The sequence below is a fragment of the Dryas octopetala genome, chromosome 5 (genome assembly GCF_963921425.1).
Source record: "Dryas octopetala chromosome 5, drDryOcto1.1, whole genome shotgun sequence".
Classification (NCBI taxonomy): Eukaryota; Viridiplantae; Streptophyta; class Magnoliopsida; order Rosales; family Rosaceae; genus Dryas; species Dryas octopetala.
Window position 1 is genome coordinate 8,326,167 of NC_141370.1, and position 18,296 is coordinate 8,344,462.

Genomic DNA, 18,296 nt, shown 5'->3' on the forward strand with positions numbered 1-18,296 from the left:
CAAACTTAGAAAATGAATGAGAATTGAAGAAGAATAGTTTGAATAGTAATAATAATTTTTTTTTTTTTTTTTTTTTTTAAATTTGCTTAGGTGTATTAGAACCTTTTTTGATGCAATACAAAGGAACCCATCCCATCTGCCATAGTGGCATTAGTGCCATCTATCCCTGAAGGCTGAAACAATTGAAAGTCCACATTTCACCTAAACGGCTAAACCTAACCTCAAAAATTCTCAATTCCTTGTGTTTTCCCACCAACCCAAAATCCCAAGGACCCCATCACACTGTCTGTTTCTGACTCTGACTTCGACGCTGGTTTTATAATGCAAGCATCCAACCCACCTAACCCCAACCCAATAGTAATATCCAACGCCAACAACGCTTCTTCTCCAAACCCCGAATGGCCTATTCCATACAGACCTCCTCCTCCTCCGGCATTGCTCGTCTAGGTTATGAAACCCGATTCTCCGGAGCCGATTCGGGTCCCGAACCGAGATCATTACGCTTCCCTTCTCAGCCCTGCACCAGTCTTCCTCTCAAGTACAATTATACATCCAGAGGAGTATCAAGAGGAGTTGTGAGAGCAGTGGCAGTGAGTGGGAGTGACCAAACCCAAATGGAGGTTGACATCACTCTCAGCCCAAGAGTCAACTCCGTCAAGCCTTCAAAGACAGTCGCCATTACTGACCAGGCCACAGCTCTCGTGCAAGCTGGAGTACCCGTCATTCGATTAGCAGCTGGTGAACCTGATTTTGATACCCCATCTCTCATAGCAGAGGTACTTGTTTTGATTTCGATATCCAGTTTTGTTTTTGTTTGTTGTTGCATTGCCCGTTGCTAATAATGGTTTGCTTTTTCTATTTTTCATTTTCAAAGGCTGGGATCAATGCAATTCGTGAAGGTTACACCAGGTACACACCAAATGCAGGGAGTTTGGAACTGCGCCAAGCAATTTGTCATAAGCTCAAAGGTTACACCTTTTCTTTGTACATATACAATAATATGTATTATATGATTTTAGATTTGGAGTTGTGAGTAACAATTAGGCTTTATTTGTAGAGGAGAATGGGATCTCTTACACACCTGATCAGGTCGTAGTTAGCAATGGAGCCAAGCAGAGTATTCTTCAAACATTGCTTGCTGTTTGTTCCCCAGGAGATGAGGTCAATTGCAATAAACCCAATATTCTTACAATCAACATTACACTTTATCTTTCTATTAATTCATCATATCTATTTGGTTTGTTTCATTTCATTTCAATTTGGAACCATATTAGTGGAAAGAAACTATGTGTTGGTTCAATCTATGATTATGAAATACCTGTGAAGGTGACTCACATTTACCAAAATCCATGTATCTCACAGGTTATAATTCCAGCTCCTTTTTGGGTGAGTTACCCGGAAATGGCAAGGCTGGCTGATGCCACTCCTGTGATTCTTCCAACGAGCATCTCCGAGAATTTTCTGTTGGATCCAAAGCTTCTCGAATCCAAACTCACTGAAAGGTCAAGACTGCTGATTCTTTGTTCTCCATCCAACCCAACAGGGTCTGTTTACCCCAAGAAATTGCTTCAAGAGATTGCTCAAATTGTAGCAAGGCATCCCAGGCTTCTGGTACACTCACTCTACCTGAACTGAAAGTCCTGCACTTTAATACCTCCTCCCTAACTTTTGAATCCTGAATTTTCTGTTAATGTTTTTGTTCAGGTTCTTTCGGATGAAATATATGAACACATAATTTACGCACCAGCAACACACACAAGCTTTGCATCTTTGCCAGGCATGTGGGAGAGGACTCTGACAGTCAATGGGTTTTCTAAGGTAACTATATACTTAATACCATCCCAATTTCATACTCTCGTGTTAAGTGGCTCTTCCATTTCAATTCTTCGTAAAGAAAAAACAAACCCTGAAGTGGTAGTTTGACTATGAAGATTGACAATTAGAAGGTGGTACTTTGTAGGCCTTTGCAATGACTGGTTGGCGACTTGGATATCTTGCTGGTCCTAAACACTTTGTTGCGGCATGTGGAAAAATCCAGAGTCAGGTATTTTACTTTAGTTATCCATATCTATCTTCCAAATATATTTTTCCCATATTTCATGAATTCTTTTTTGTCATCCCTCCTTCCACCCTGGACATCAGTTAACATGTGATGATGGAACAAGTGGAGTTCTATGCATTCTTAGCTCTTATCAGTTTAAAATTTTCTGAGAATTGGATTTTTTAATGTTCCTTTTCTTGTTTGCATTATTTTCTCACAAGGATGAGGCAATTCAGATAGGTGTGTGTTTTTCTTCTATTGATTAAATGAACCATGTTGGAAACTGATCCATACAGCCTGGTGCATTAAATATAAAATCTATGAACCCTCATTTTGACGAAGTGATCATTTTGGAGCTATACATTGGGCAATATATGTGATATTATTGTCACTTTCTTTGTACCAATGCTCATCTTCTCCTTAACGGCTTCAGTTGTCTTCCAAATAGGGTCATCATTGATTATCTTCCCACCTCTATTGATGTTGGGGCTGTAGTTTTTGAGTGAGTACATCCCAATGGGCCTTGAAAACATCAAATCCAAACACTTTATTCACTAGTCCTAACATGATCATTGGTAGGTGATGACTGGAAAATGAGATCAGAGTTGTTTGTTGGTCCAAGGAATAGAACGATGCCATATAGTAAATGGATGGCCCTTAGTTGTTATCATTTTGCATATTAATGAGATTGTTAAATTTTTTTGGTTTATCTCTTCCCAAAACTTAAGCCATTAGGATATATTGAACAACAATTATTCTGTATTCTAACACTTTACCTCACTTTTGGTCCTTACCACTTGAGAGCACATTACGTGGAATTCAATATACATTGGAAGGTTGCGGTTGTAGGGATTTGTACTTAGGAATTTCCATTCTGATTCCATGTTAAATTTTGTTATTTAGCCATTGGAGTGTCCAAATCTTTTTCTCCTTTGCAATCCAGTCTAATCCAATTCAACATTTTGTCTTTTTTGTTCTCTCTCTCTCTCTCTCTCTCTCTCTCTCTCTCTCTCTCTCTCTCTCGTTGTTCTTTGATCGAACAAAAGATATTCATTAAGGATATTAAGATTGAGGTATGCAGCGGGGTGATCAGAGCTTAAGACATGGTGGTGGTTGTGGGCCTCCTGGCAGACACCTTGATCCTTGTTTTGAGTCTTCATTTTCTGCCTTTGTCTTCTTTGTAGTCTTCTTTTGTTTCAGTTCCTTTTCTTCCAATCTTCTCTTGTGCCCATAGTGGTTGTCCTCCTAATTTCTCTATAAAGTCTGGAGATTCACAGTTTCGGTTAGAGGGTGAGCACGTGCAGTACACCAAAGACAAATCCCTGATGAATTCTAAAATTAAATGAGAAATTGAAACTGAATTTATTGGTCAAGATCAAAGCTAGAGTCTAGGAGACTGCAATCTGCCAATTTTGGTCCAGCGGAGAAAACCTTTTTGTGTATCCCCTCACTGGTGCATTAGGTGTAAAAATGGGGCTGAAAGTTTGGAATACTTAATGTTGCACTGTCCAATAGCATTATCCTTGTGGATGAGGCTGTTTCAGGAGGTTGGGTTGAGCTGGAAGATGCCGGAGGCTTGTGCTGCTTTGCTGTTTGATAGATTTAAGTTTTCTTGAGGGAAGAAGAGAGGGGTGGTGTTGGGGAGGTGTGCTGTGATGGCTATTTTATGGGTAATGTGGATGGAGAGAAATAAAAGGATTTTTGAGGATGCTAAGGGGGAGAGGTAGATAATTTGTGGGAGAGAGTTTGGTTTTGGGCTTCATTATGAGCATCAGTCCCTCCAGTTTCCGGGTGTTGTGTTTGGCTCGCCGGAATGTTTCTGGAAATTGATTAAAATAGGAAAGTAGCAGTTATTAGATAATTCCTAGTTGAGTACAGTTTTCTTAGGAATGCTAAAAGACTTGCGCAAGAATTTCCTAGTTAAGGAAGGAAGTTCTAAGTTTTCCTAAGTGTACAAGGTTAGAATTAGGTATTAGGCCTATTACCTAATTCAACTAGGAAAAGAAATTCCCAGCTGTAACCTATTGTATGCCGCAGCCTATAAGCTTATAAATAGGCTGCTGCAAGGCTTGAAAAAGCAGATAGAGCACCAGAAACAGGGAGAGAGGTTTCGTGATCAGGGAGAGAGAAGAAGTGGCTGCGGGTTGGGTTAGTTCTAGGGTTATTTCAACACACTCTTGTGACTCTTTTCTAATCATAGTGCAGCTGTGATTCTCAAAGGATCACACGGGGACGTACGCAAAGTTAGCCGAACCTCGAGAACAAATCTTGGTGTTCTTTGTGTTTACTTTTGCTGCTATATATTGTGTGCTAATTATTCTAACTCTAGAATACATCTAAGACAAGGCTGAAAGGTGTTTTTCACTACACCGGGATTATACGTTTTCTGCAATTTTTCAAATTAGGAGGCTTCTGTGCTTTAGGGACTGGTTTTTTCTGTTATGCTATTATGCTGTATTCTGTTCAGTGGCTTCTATATTATTCTAGAGTTTTCTATATAGGATCCTCTAGAAAAGTGGATATCTTGTCCACTGTATTGTACTTTGTACTCTTCATTATCTTTTAATGAAAGTCTGTTTCTTATAAAACATATAAAATAAAAAATAAAAAAGAGAAAGTCTGTCTCATTATCTGCCAATCAATCTCAAAGTCGTTATTGGAGCCAGGCAATTGGGTTTGACTTGGCCACTCTGCACCATTTCTTTCCTTTGGATAGGAGTGGTCCTGCGAGACTCAGATAGAAAGTTTGGTAACCTATTTGATTACATCCAACAGGAAGAAAGTAAGCTTATTTGCCGAGAACAACTAAACTCCCAATTTTCTAGGACACAGATCTCTTCCATCCAAGGGGGAGGGCCTGTTCTCTCTCCAAGCAAAGGTAAGGTGCAATGGTCTGCTAGAAGGGTAACCTGTCTGAAAAAGAGCCTGCATAGAAGACTGTGAAGGGGATACAGAACAAGATGACCCAAAGAAGTTTGATCTTGTTTAAGGCAACCAATAGACTCTAGCATTACATAGCTGGTACCTTGAAGGGGGAATGATAATGAATGCAGCTTCAGGGGAGGCCAACACCGTCTTCTTTAACACTATCAGCAAGCAGCTTGAGGATGGGAAATTCGAAAAACTGGCCAAAATTTGGGCCTTTTAAGACATTTAGCCCTCTTTTTAAGTTTTATAAATATAGCCCTGGAGTGGTTCAAATCCTATTGGACGCAATTTTTCCATTTATATATTTTATTAGAATTCTATGTCAAGAAACAAGAAAGACATTTTTAAGACTAAAACAAGGGCTAAAAGCCTTTAATGGGAACAAATTTGTTTTTGGAAATTCCCCTTATAGGACTGACCAAAATCACATAGTATAAATGATACACTCTTCGGCCAATTGAGGGAATGACAATGAACCCTTAATTGGCTCCAAGGCCTAGGTTCATGGTTCATGAGGTACTTGATTTGCGTGTCAACAATTATTTTATATTCTAACAGGTATAAGACCCAATTAACACCCATTTACTCGTTCTGTACAGATAAATATATAGATACGGGGAAAGATCAGCAGTCCTTTATTTAATTTGTATATACAAACAGAAATACTAGAGGTTCTTGTTTCTAACCTTTGATAGCTAAGAAGATGGATGACTAATTGGTAATTTGGTATGTTTGTCATAGGAAATAGGAGCCTTTAAAATAAATAAGGGATAATCGAATAATTTCGGCCTGCATTAGAGGTCAATATCTCAACATGCCTTGAGAATTGGATGCACTGTCGGGATCATCAATTGTGTATTATATGTGTGTATATGCAGTGTGTTTTTGTATTTTGTTAAAGGCAGCTAATCCCAGTGTAATATGTCATAGTTCACCTCAGGTGCCAGTAGTATAGCACAGAAAGCAGCAGTTGCTGCTTTAGGTCTCGGCTATGCTGGTGGAGAGGCAATTTCTACTATGGTGAAAGCATTCAGGGAGCGACGGGATTTCTTGGTCAAAAGCTTTGGGGAACTGGAGGGTGTTAAGATTTCAGAACCCAAGGTACCGCTATGATTTTCTCTTTTAGACTTTTTTTTTTTCTTCTTATTTTTCTTATTTTCTTTTGCCCCTTTTGTCTGGTGTATGGCAGTCCTTTTAGTGATTCTTTTTTTTCCTGTTATCTTTTCTTTGTATTTTCGTGTTTTTCCTAACTTCATCATTAACTCACTTCTCACTTTCAGGGAGCTTTCTATCTCTTCATTGATTTCAGCTCCTACTATGGAACAGAGGTTGACGGATTTGGTAAAATTGAGAATTCAGATTCCCTATGCCGATACCTACTCGACGAGGGTCAGGTATGCTTTACTGAATGTCTCTTGTGGATTGATTTTTCGGAACAGCCATATTTTTAATAGTGCCAACAGTTTGAAAATCCCTTTTTGGTTCCATAAAATGCTGATAGCGGCATAGTGACTTATTCAGTTCGTTATACTTGGGTTGTTGACTTACAGGTCGCACTAGTACCAGGGGAGGCGTTTGGTGATGACAGCTGCATACGAATCTCTTATGCGGCATCCCTCACAACCATACAGGCAGCTGTGGAGAGAATTAAGAAAGCACTCATCGCACTAAAGCCTGCTGCCCGTGTTTAACCTAAACAAAATGGTACCAGTAATTCTGCAATTGTTGTACTTGGATTTCAAAATCTGTATTCTAGTAATTGTTTTGAAACAAAAATAAGTTGGTCATCCAGGGAACTTCCAAAACAATCTTTTCGGTGCTGTGTTAAAAAGTTGTATATGTAAGTAAAAGTGTTTGTTTTGATGGATCGGATTCGAAGAATTCTAAACCCATTTTTCGGAATGGGCCTTTTAGAAACCAGTGGAATCCTACATTTTCATTCCGTTGTTTGCAAATATTGTGAATAAAATCGTTTTTATCAAGACTTCAACGCAACGTCATTTCATGAAAGAGAAATGTGAATGTATGATTAACGTTTTGATTTGTTAAAAATTTAAACAATAATGAGTTTGAGTAATGTTATTTTGATCAAATTAAGTGATCAAATAAGAGAGACTAAGTGAGGTATCACTTGAGAAGATGTGGAGATGAGGACCACTTTTCCAAGTGACACCTCACTTGGTTTCTTTCATTTGGTCACTAAATTTGGTCCAAATAGCGTTACTCTAATGAGTGGAGAACTCAAAGCACACCCTATAAAGGTTTTGTCATTAATATTAGTTAGGAATCGTCATTTATAAGGTATGTTGGCGTGTGCAAGCAGTAAGTTGAAGACTAGGATGTATAATTTGGATTTTCAAAAAGGATAACATCTGGATCAAACAGTACGGCATTATCATTTGCACGTTTTTGGATGCTTTTTTGTTTCTCATTTGGCTGATTGAGTACTCTCAGGGATTCTCAAAATTGCCGAAAATTTGAAGTGAAAGCTGTTGTTTTCATTTTTGTTTTGTTTTTGTTTGTGTTTTTGAGAACTGTTGTTTTGAGCTATTATCGTAGGCTTAACATATACCGAAGTATATTGTGTAAAACGCAGATGGGGGCCATTCATTACTGATTACCCTCTACATTTTGTTCTTGTCCTTTTTTTTTTTTTGGCTGAAACATTCATACACAACTTGATGTTAACTTTTATGTAGCAAAAAAAAAATAAAAAAAAAAAATAACACATTATAAACGCACATTCACGTCATGCTTCTTTTACCCAAAAAGTAAGTAAATAAATTAATGAATGTAAAGGGCTTGCGAATTGCCATCCTTAAATATGATGAGAAACAGAGGTGAGAAAAGGAAAGAGAGATAGCATTATTTATGCAAGGAATCAATTCCTGCCAACGAGACTTTGCTTCAATGTTCCAACATATTCAGCCATTGCCTAATGGGCAAACATTGTTAAAACTTGTCCAAAAGGAAGGTTCCCTCCAAAGGTTACCGATTCAAAAGCAATAGAGGGAAGAGGAAAAACAATTCCTGTCCAACTGGAAGTGCTTTTGTAGATGACATCTCCAACAAGCCAAGGACTAATTGAAGGACCCCTTGAGCCAAAGCTAAAGCCTATGAACTCTTGACTTAAACAACAAGTCAATCAATCTAAGATGGCAAGAATTCCCTTTCTTCCCCTTTCTCCTTTCTCTTTCCCTTCATCCTTTAACCCCTTTATAACCTGTACATAATGACCATGAAAATTACCAAAAGCCTGAAACCCAAAAGAAGTAATAGCCAGCTCGATCTATATCCTCAAAATGGAGGCTGCTTCTACTTCTTCATCATCATGCAAACAAGGCACACCAGAGATTGTGTTTTTTGACATAGAAACAAATGTACCCAACAAAGTTGGACAACGGTTCTGGGTATTAGAATTTGGCGCAATTGTAGTTTGCCCTCAGAAGCTTGTTGAGCTAGAGAGCTACAGCACCCTCATTAGTCCGGGGGACTTATCTGTTGTGGCATTGAGGTCTGGCCGGTGTGACGGGATCACTAGGGAAACTGTTGCAAATGCACCCTTGTTTGAGGGAGTTGCTGATAAGATATTCAGCATTTTGAATGGTAGGGTGTGGGCAGGCCATAACATCCAAAGATTTGATTGTGTTCGGATTAAGGAGGCGTTTGCCGACATTGGTAGGCCGGCACCTACCCCGGTTGGGATGATGGATTCCTTAGGGGTGTTAACTGAGAAGTTTGGCAAAAGAGCTGGTAATATGAAGGTATGTCCATTGAAATGGTAACCAAATAAAAAATATAAGGCAATTTTGCCAACTATTATGTAATGTTATGATCAATTTTTATGTTTAGATGGCAAGTACAAGGCATTCAATTTAACTAATTAGAACAATTATGTTTAGATGGCAACATTGGCAACTTACTTCAAGCTTGGGCAACAAAAGCACAGGTGGGAAATCACATGCAAATTTAGCCAGATTCCAAAATTTTTTATATTAATTATTGAGTCAATATTCGATGATGTTATGTCGATCAGATATTCATGTTTGATTGTTTATACAATTCCTCAATTGCAGGAGCCTTGAAGATGTTAGAATGAATCTGGAGGTCCTCAAGAACTGTGCAACTGTGTTATTCTTGGTATTTTCAGAAGAACGTACACATGTATAAATTTTATTCTGTTAATAAAATTTTGAATTAATTAACCTTTAATTAAGAACACTTGCATTTATGTTATGTGATTAGGAAGCAAGCCTCCCTAACGTGTTAAATGGGAACTGGCGTGACTCTTCAACAGTTACAACGCGGAGTAGAAGTAGTAATGCGAAATTGCCATGCAGAGAAGAAAGTAATAGCCGGAAGTCTCCCCCAACTACTGCTTCTATTGGATATCAGAGAGCAGGTCCATATGCAGCAAGGGGGAGTTTGGAAAAGGTCTAACATTTCATTCTCTTGTATACTGTTTACATATGCATGGCTATATACATTGGTCTCTGTCATATACAAGTAATTAATTAATAAATTTAAAAGGCACAAATTTTTTCGATCACATGCGTGAATATATAACTTTATCTAGCAAATGATGTACATGTCATTTAACGATCGATCGATTGATCATAATAATTGATGTAATACGTGGACCTAACTTGTCATATAATATGGTTCATTAATGTGAAACCATTTGGTCCATGGGTAGTAGATAAAATTTAAGACATAAACACAATATACACAAGAAGATTAACAGATAATCTGAACTAAAAATGTGTATATATCTAGTCACTATGGATGATATATAATAATGAAAATGAGATTAATTATGACTGCTGCAGATGACAGACAGGGTAAAGAATGCATTGTGTAGAGGCCAAGGAAGTCAGCCTCTGAATAACATACTAAAGCATTCTCGTTCGCTACTCCGGTGATCGAGAATTAAGAAAAAGGGTGGCTAGCAGTAGCAGACGGCCATTTTACAAGCAGCTGCAGGTCCCCTGTGGAGGCCAGGCTTCCTATTTCTGTCATATTGAGAAATTAACCATGATCGATGAGATGGACAACACAAAAACTGCCTTATACAGTTACAGTTAGAGAAAGGACAAGCTAGCTAGCTGTATATATGAAAGGTGTTTGTTTCCCTCAAGTGGGAGGACTCTGTTCTGTATATGTAATATTGTAATTAATTTCCATGCAATTAATGGAGAGCGTAGATGCCTAGAATCTTATGGAAGAAAAGGCATTCATTTCTTGCATGTTTAATTATCTGCAGCTTGCCTCTCTTTTTTTTTTTTTTTTTTTTTTTCTTTGCTTCTATTTATTCGTTGTATATAAATTAATAAACACCCTGCCCATTAATCCATCTCTCATGGTTGTCAGTGATGATGATGCATTTTCAAAACAAAGTTATGTTTTGAATATTTTTTTCTTGTATATATAGTTGTGTTTTTATTATCACTGACATGATTCCATATATGGTTCTATAAATTAAATAGAACAGGATTTCCACGTGGCACTACTTGTCCTACATTGACTTTTAAAAATAAAGGAAATAGAGGCAAAAACTGAAACAAGCTAGGCTTTTAAAAGAAGGGGAGGGAAGAACATGAAATTAATGTTGGAGAATGAGAGGTAACGAAATGAAGATAGGATGTGTCCATCTACAACTATTTTCTGTTTCATGACAAGGAATTAAATTCTTAACCTGTTTTGGGATCGTTGGGGAGTATTGTTGAATACTCAAAAGCTGTTGTGGATGACAATTTTAGGTCACTTACAACAATTTTAATGTTTGATAAAAAAAATAAAAAATTGCTTGCTTTTCAAAACTGTAGTGAATGAAAGTTGTTGGGTCTATTAATTAAAAAATTTAGTTGCCCAATATATCCCTAATTTTATATTGATTATTAATTATGGTATTTTATTTGTACCATTAAAATTATAATATACTTACAAAAATAATATGCATACTTATTTAATTATTTTGTTTTTAGCAATTTTAATGTTAATATAAATTTGTAGACAAAAAATTATAAACAAATAAAAGGCCTGTTTTTTACCAAACAAATAAATCAAAAACACTTTCAGCATTATGTCTATTTTAATTATAAAAAGCCACAATAACTTTACATTAAAATTTAACAAATACTTTTAATACTGTTTTTTGCACTCACATGCTTTACCAAATACTCAAATATTTTACTTTATAACTGGCTTTACTTCACAATAATTTTTCTCACAATAATATCAAACATGCCCGTACTAATCTATTTTATCCTTTTTGCTCTTACTACAAGCGGAGCGAAATGCATTGTGCCAAAAACACAACTTTGTATTTTTGTAGTGAGTATATATTTGATATGTTAGTACGTTGAGACAAAATTTATGACCATATAATGAACAAAATATTTTTTTCTTTCTTATGGATCTGACAGTGCACTTGTAACATCAGTTTAGAAATTAAAAACCAAAAAGATAGAGAGCAAATGTCTTTTTTAAGTTCATGAATTTCACACCAACTAGTTTGTTGTCTAATATTTTTCTCTCCAATGTTAAAAGATGTCCAAAGTTTGAATCTCCTTCATCTTAGATAAAAATAAATAAAAAATTCATGAATTAAGCACCAAAATATCCTCAAAATTTAATTGAAGCCATTGGACACTAAATACATAATTCACACGTGTGCAGTGATCGGTAAGGAAGAATCACTCCTTATATTTTGTACATAAGTTGGATATGGGACTAGAGTACCACGTACACATGACAAGCAAGCAAGCAATATTTACAAGTACTATGAGAATGATATGTTTACATTTTTGAAGAGCAAGAATGCATATATATATATATATATATATTAACTAGTGGTAGCAATTTTGCCACTGAAACTTGCGTCCACAGCTTCTCCAACGGTCATGAAAACCCTTCCTCCAATTTTTCCAACAAAGTTGGATAGCTTTAGTTTGTGAATCACTTGCCACATAGGGTTGGCAATGGCTAACTGAGAGAGAGAGAGAGAGAGAGAGAGAGAGAGAGAGAGAGAGAGAGAGAGAGAGAGAGAGAGAGAGAGAGAGAGAGAGAGAGAGAGGTGACAAGTTACACAAGAAAAATTAAATAAAGGAGGATAAAAATGCAAATAGGTAATTAATTAGAAAAAAGGAGAAAAAATTGCTGCCTTACCTTAATTCCTTGTGATATCAAATCCTTTTGCAGCTCCTCTAGAGTAGCAACTCCCGATGTATCAATGTTTATCAAATCTGCCGACCAATTATTGCAAGACAACAATATTGTTGTTAACTCTGTCTATGATACACAAAGTGACCAATTAAGATGGTACAAATCTTCACCAACTTACTTGAAAAATCGAGAATTACGAGTTGAATGACATCTTTGGTGGTATTTGCTTTTGTGTCCTCTGCTTTCCTTGCAGTTATCCACCTTACAATCCTTGCATATACAATAGAATTAAATAAAATTGAAGTTATTTTTCATAATTGTTTTTATTTGAAGTTTTCTTATGAATGAATGAATGTGTATGCGTTTTGTGTGAGCTAATTAATTAAATACCTTTCTCTGACGAAATTGGCATTTGCAAAACAAAACAAGGCAGACTTGAATCTGATTATGAGGAGGCCAGGAATTTTAACAGCCATGGGATATTGTGCAGTGTCATAGAACATATCTGTTCCAGGAAGTTTTCCAAGAGTTTCTGTGCCTGGCCGAATTGAGATCAGAATAATCTTTGTGAATGATATGGTTACCTGCACGTACAAACATACTCACCTTGATTAATCTGTAGATATCTAGTGAAATCATATTAATATCAAGAGTTGATAGAATAATATTCATTCCAAAAATCAACACTGAATGAAAGCAACCAAGAATATATTATTTTAATTATACTAATTAAGAATCATACATATAAGAATTTGGACACTCAAAGATATGACCACATGAGAAAGAGTGTTGAGCACTAGTCCGATATTAATTAGTTAGGCTATAAGTATAAGTGTCCTATATATATATATCTATTGGGTCAGATCTAAATCCTCTATTTTGTTTTGCTGTGCTGGCTTTTGCTTCACATTTAATCCTAACCGTATGGATTAGTTAGGCTAAGTGTCCTATAAAGCTAAATATATATATATATATATATATATCCGGTGGCGGATCTAGGAATCATTGTTTATGGGGTCAAGATTCAAGTCGAGTGCGTGAGAGTCAACGGCGGCGACACCTTTTGTGACGGCGAGCTTCACCATATGCGTGAGAGTTGAATTGAGTTTGGGTGAGACTATAGTCAAATTGGGTTTGGGTTTAGGGCCCTATTCTTTCTCAATGTGAAAGACAAAAAAGGATTGTCGACATATGTGTTGTTTGAATGTTAATTAAGTCTTTCAATTTTTGTTTTTTAAATAAAATTGTCAAAACGACGTCATTTTGACAAGTCTCTGAGTTAAAAATAAAATAAAATAAAATAAAATCACAGCTCCTAGACACGTGATCCACTTTCTTCTTCTCCTTCTTGCCTCTTTCAAACATTTTCACAAAACTTTCCACCATTTCTTGCCCCTGCAACTTCAAGGAGATGCCATGAACCATGGGGTCAAAAATTTTCATCTAGAGGGAGATTTATGGGTTCATGGGGTCAATTGACCCCATTGACCCCACCTTGGATCCGCCGGTGTATATATCAACTGGTGGACTCATAACACTTTTTGAGGGGTATGCAGGGTCACATTCATGGATTCATGACCATTGGAATTTTAATGTATAGCTAGTTAAGAGTATGTGAGTAAATGAGTGGTGAATTTTTAATTAACACTTTTTGAGTGTAGATGGTGTTACATCTTTATATGTTCATACCTCTAAAATTTGTAATGCACGACTAGAAGTCTAGAACTAACACAAGAAAAAATAATCACATTTACAGAATTCGATCATTTCACTACTGGATATAGAGAATTAAGTATATGGTTGGTAAACCAACAAATTTTATTAGTTGGAGACTTTTTAGTAAAACGAGTTATCTTAGCTGATCTAGAAATTAAAATAGAAAAGAAAAAAAAAATCAAAGTACGGATGACCCTTTACTGTGATTTCCTTTCTTCTTGTCATTTTTATATATGCATTTACTATTGAGGAATCTACATGTCTTGCACACAAAGTAAGAGCCATATATATGTAGTGTTTTACCGCGACTAGGAGACCAATCTCCACAGATGCAAATAGAACACCAAAGAAAGCTCCTATACAAGCGAGGAAGTCTAGCTTATCAACCTTCCAAATATTGTAGGCTTCATTGAGGTTAACAAGTGCCGGCAGAGCTGAGAGAACTATTGAAGCAAGGATTGCCGTTGGGGTGAAGTACAAGAGCTTTGTCAAAAACTGCAGTGATATAATAACTGTAATGGCCATAACTATATTTGACACCGGAGTTTCACAACCGGCACTGAAGTTTACGGCAGTGCGGGCGAACCCACCTGTTCATAATTAAGTTGAATGAGAAGGCATTCAATTTCCTATAAGAATATTCTATCTAGCTATATCCTGGTAAAAGCTAGCACTAATATAAGAAAGGTACAATTATATAGATAGAATAGGTCAGTTTGTTATGTAATCTAGACCATTCATCATGTGAAGTCGTGTTTAAGTGTGTGGATCAGATTAAAGTATGAGAATATTTATATGCCGGATATCTGACAAGAGAACAAAAGAAGGTAGTAGCTAGCTTACCGGTTGCCACATAGCAAGAAGTAAAAGATCCTACTATGTTCGTGAAACCCATTGCCATCATTTCTTTGTTTCCATCTATGCGGTACCCTTTTATAGATGAAAAAGATCTTCCAACTGCAATTGATTCCTAAAGTTTGAAAAAATCACCTAATTCAATGAAGGTAAATTAAACTATTCATTTGGTACATTTAAGAAAAGTAAAGGTAGCAATATTTTGAGTAGATTAACTGACAGCATAATGCCGCATTTGATATGCTAATTAACAGTTAATGATCATAGTATATAATCAATGTAATTAGTACACATCAAAGTACTGCCACATCATGTGATTAGTGCAAATACGATGGTGCTTGATTGATAACCAACCGTGAGTGCAACAAAAGCAACGATGAGTCCAACTTTAGCCAAATCCCCAACATAGGGGCTGTTGAGCTGTAGCAGATGAACAGAGCTGGGATTCAAGCCATCTTTGACATGTTTTACAATCTTGATTCCATGTTTATCTGCTCTTGTTAGATAAACAATAAGAGTCGATAGTATGACAGATAGGAGAGGAGCAATGGCTGGCAACCAAAAAAGTTTCTTGTTCCTTCTACCCTGTATGGGGATTACCATATATATTATAAAATTCAGAAGTAATTAAAATTATGAGTAAATAATAATGACCCAGTTAGAAAAAGGAACAGTGTAATGTATTTATACCCTGTGGGGATACAATACAGTGTAATTACTCACCAGAAATCTAGCGATAAGGATGAAACATAGGAATGAGCATCCAAGAATAAAATTATGAGGACTCCACTGTAAAGAAACATAAAGAAATGAATAAATTATATAATATTCTAATAATAAAGGAATCATTTCTATTATAAAAAAAAAAAAAAATTATGTCATACAAGTATTGTGTGACATACAACCACTTTTTGATACTTAAACATTAAGGGTTTAATTTTTTATGAGTATAGAATATATTTTTCACAATTAAATATGATTGTATGATATATTGTTATTGTACAAAAGAGGGACAGTTAATTTAAAGAGAATTAAGAAAAGCGACTATTGTACAGGATGATGAAAAGATGCCCAAACAGCTTCCATGACAGAGATAATGTCAGTATTGGTTGGAAAGTGAGTGATCCCAAGTAGTCCTTTCAGTTGTTGAAGACCAATAATAATGGCTGCTCCTGCCATGAACCCTACTATAGCAGCATGGGAAATAAATTGCACAAGAAATCCCAATCTGATGAAAAAAACAAAAAGAAGGAAGGTTATTTTATGATTAAGAAGTATATTATTCAATATCCGGATAACTCCGCACTATACAATATAGTCAACAGTTTAATAAAATTCAATTCAATACGGTACCAAACGAATACCTGAAGAGGCCAAAGGCAGCTTGAAAGATACCGGTGAAGAAAGTTGCAGTCAAGACGAGCTTGGTGTAAGCAATTGGATCAGCCCCAGGATCTTGTAATTTCTGAATCATTGAGGGCAAAAGCAGTGAAACCACAGCTACAGGTCCCATTGCTAGCTCTCTTGAAGTCCCCATTACAGCATAAATAAGAGGTGGCACAACACTTGTATCTAATTAAGAGCACCATTAAATTGATTAAACACTAACATATATATATATATATATAAGTTCCATATAAATCCATAGAGCTGATGACCAAATTAAGTTACATGATTGACTTACAAAGGCCATACTGAGGGTCAAGCTTTGCTAAAGTTGCATATCCAATACTCTGCATTAAGGCAACATGGTAAATTCAATTCTAGCGAATATATCGTAAGTAGTAATATAATGGATATATATCTTCTATTGTTTGACTGTGAATCTGGATCATATTAATTAAGTTGGCTCTTTGACTAAATGTGGTCCGGATTGATAGAATTAGAGCATCCAACCCAAAACCAATTGGTAATGGGTGGAGAGGCCCAAGACTTATAAGCACATATGTTAAACTCTAGTTTTTCGATGTGGGACATTGCTCCACATTACTCTCAACACGCCCCCGCACGTGTGGCGATATTTTGAGCCTTACACGTGAACAAATTGTATTGGGTGACGTGAGAGCACGTGTGGCCGTTGGGCCTTACACGCGGATAACCAAGCTCTGATACCATGATAGAATTAGAGCATCCAACCCAAAACCAATTGGCAATGGGTGGAGAGGCCCAAGACTTATAAGCACATATGTTAAACTCTAGTTTTCCGATGTGGGACATTGCTCCACATTACGGATTGCAACGGAAGCTAGATTACCCTATATTATATGATAGTTGTAATTTCAGGCGTGTTTATGTTTAATAAAAACTTTAAGTTTTAATTAATTACCTGGGGAATGCAGAGGCTTGCTATAGTTAGACCTGCCACAAAATCATGCTTGAATTTGGATATGCTGTATTTTCGACCCCACTCAAGGATAGGAAATATCTCTTGCTGGACTGAGACTAGGGTTTTGAGTGTGGTCTGATTCTTGAGAGATGAGTACTTGTTTCCACAGCAGGACATGGTTCCCCTCACAGAGTCCACGAGCTCATGCCACAGACCAGGGGGTTCAGGACCATTCAGCACCCATTGAGACCTTTCATTGACGGTGCTCCTGTTTTTCTCAAGGTCATGATCAAGCATTTGATCCTCTGTCGTGCAGCTCTCAATGGCCAACCCTGAAAGGATAATGTCTTTCGGACTTTCTTCGTGTGAAAACTCTAAAACCTCAGGCACCCAATTGGTGTTTTCAGCATGGTTAGTGGCTGAAGAGGCCATTGTTGAGTGAAGTGTAATTTCAGGGGAGAAAGCTAACGTATATATATATAGAAGATGGGCACTAAAGAAATACAAAGTTTTTTATATTAAAGTGAATGTTCCATCCTAACTGAAGGACCTTATAAACCCATCCAAAAAGCTGAATTCAATGGTTGGTAATTTAATCCTTTACATTTTAAAATCAACCCATCAAGTATATATCTTGCCAAGGTGGTGATTGTTTATACTTAGCTGCCTTCCACTACGGTTTTTGCTCCTTATATATGAAAAAATTTCCTATATTTAAAGACACTTACTCATAGCCGAAAAAAAAAGACACTTTAAGTACTCATCATCACCAAACATCATTAAAATTCAGTTGTTGAATCTTTTTGCCTTGTTAGGCCTTTGGCCATATTGGGCCTTAGTTAGGCTATATCCCATGTTGGGGGATTGTAAAAAGAGTGGAGGCCCTTTCACCAATTAAAAGAGGCCAGGTTCGCCATCTCTTAGAGGGGATCTCTCATTTTCTCTATTGAGCTCTCATGCTTTCTTATGCAAATTTGTTGTACCACTTTTTAGTCATATGGTGAAACCCAAACACAACAATTAAAGTGGACGTGTTGCCTGGATTCAAATTGGATAGAGTGATCACTATACATTCTCGTGTTCTTGTGTGATTGATTGTTTGATTTTCGAATTTGATGACTTGAACGCAATTTTTTTTTAAAAAAAACTGATCATCACAGCAGTACAAATTTGAAACTTGAACGCAAAGTCTGAATTGCATATATTACATAGATCTCTTTATATCACACAGCATAAACCACTAATTTTATTATCTCACATATTCTC

General features: G+C 36.5%; 3 protein-coding genes across 3 annotated transcripts; 2 read left to right on the plus strand and 1 right to left on the minus strand.

The window, feature by feature from the left end:
• Positions 1 to 210: 210 nt before the first annotated feature.
• On the plus strand, positions 211 to 6,959 carry AAT (aspartate aminotransferase). Its single transcript, XM_086243446.1, has 9 exons — positions 211 to 776; positions 875 to 968; positions 1,058 to 1,161; positions 1,363 to 1,611; positions 1,705 to 1,818; positions 1,961 to 2,044; positions 5,900 to 6,070; positions 6,250 to 6,363; positions 6,520 to 6,959. Exons 1-9 carry the CDS (start codon positions 399 to 401, stop codon positions 6,658 to 6,660), a joined length of 1,449 nt encoding a protein of 482 aa, XP_086099572.1. The 5' UTR covers positions 211 to 398; the 3' UTR covers positions 6,661 to 6,959.
• Positions 6,960 to 8,083: 1,124 nt separating this feature from the next.
• On the plus strand, positions 8,084 to 10,151 carry LOC147283988 (Polynucleotidyl transferase, ribonuclease H-like superfamily protein). The gene is made up of 5 exons (XM_086245250.1): positions 8,084 to 8,733; positions 8,872 to 8,918; positions 9,046 to 9,109; positions 9,215 to 9,403; positions 9,799 to 10,151. The coding sequence occupies exons 1-5, from the start codon at positions 8,272 to 8,274 to the stop codon at positions 9,889 to 9,891; spliced, it is 855 nt and encodes a 284-aa protein (XP_086101376.1). The 5' UTR covers positions 8,084 to 8,271; the 3' UTR covers positions 9,892 to 10,151.
• A 1,530-nt stretch (positions 10,152 to 11,681) lies between these two features.
• LOC147283989 (sulfate transporter 2.1-like) lies at positions 11,682 to 17,462 on the minus strand. Its single transcript, XM_086245630.1, has 12 exons — positions 17,031 to 17,462; positions 16,389 to 16,437; positions 16,069 to 16,276; positions 15,758 to 15,932; positions 15,428 to 15,493; positions 15,059 to 15,289; positions 14,693 to 14,819; positions 14,153 to 14,439; positions 12,524 to 12,717; positions 12,312 to 12,403; positions 12,137 to 12,213; positions 11,682 to 11,957 (listed from the first exon to the last, which is right to left on the minus strand). The coding sequence occupies exons 1-12, from the start codon at positions 17,460 to 17,462 to the stop codon at positions 11,814 to 11,816; spliced, it is 2,082 nt and encodes a 693-aa protein (XP_086101756.1). The 3' UTR covers positions 11,682 to 11,813.
• Between the last annotated feature and the right edge of the window lie 834 nt (positions 17,463 to 18,296).

Bases quoted from the DNA above. Each gene is read 5' to 3' on its own strand.
- AAT (XM_086243446.1), top strand. From the start codon at position 399: ATGGCCTATTCCATACAGACCTCCTCCTCCTCCGGCATTGCTCGTCTA. The intron at 777-874 runs GTACTTGTTTTG...TCATTTTCAAAG, and splicing joins CCCCATCTCTCATAGCAGAG to GCTGGGATCAATGCAATTCG. The intron at 1,162-1,362 runs GTCAATTGCAAT...TGTATCTCACAG, and splicing joins TTTGTTCCCCAGGAGATGAG to GTTATAATTCCAGCTCCTTT.
- LOC147283988 (XM_086245250.1), top strand. From the start codon at position 8,272: ATGGAGGCTGCTTCTACTTCTTCATCATCATGCAAACAAGGCACACCA. The intron at 9,110-9,214 runs GTATTTTCAGAA...TTATGTGATTAG, and splicing joins GTGCAACTGTGTTATTCTTG to GAAGCAAGCCTCCCTAACGT. The intron at 9,404-9,798 runs GTCTAACATTTC...TGACTGCTGCAG, and splicing joins CAAGGGGGAGTTTGGAAAAG to ATGACAGACAGGGTAAAGAA.
- LOC147283989 (XM_086245630.1), bottom strand. From the start codon at position 17,462: ATGGCCTCTTCAGCCACTAACCATGCTGAAAACACCAATTGGGTGCCT. The intron at 15,494-15,757 runs GTACAATAGTCG...GTTTCTTTACAG, and splicing joins GGGCATCTTTTCATCATCCT to TGGAGTCCTCATAATTTTAT. The intron at 11,958-12,136 runs GTAAGGCAGCAA...TCTCTCTCTCAG, and splicing joins TGATATCACAAGGAATTAAG to TTAGCCATTGCCAACCCTAT.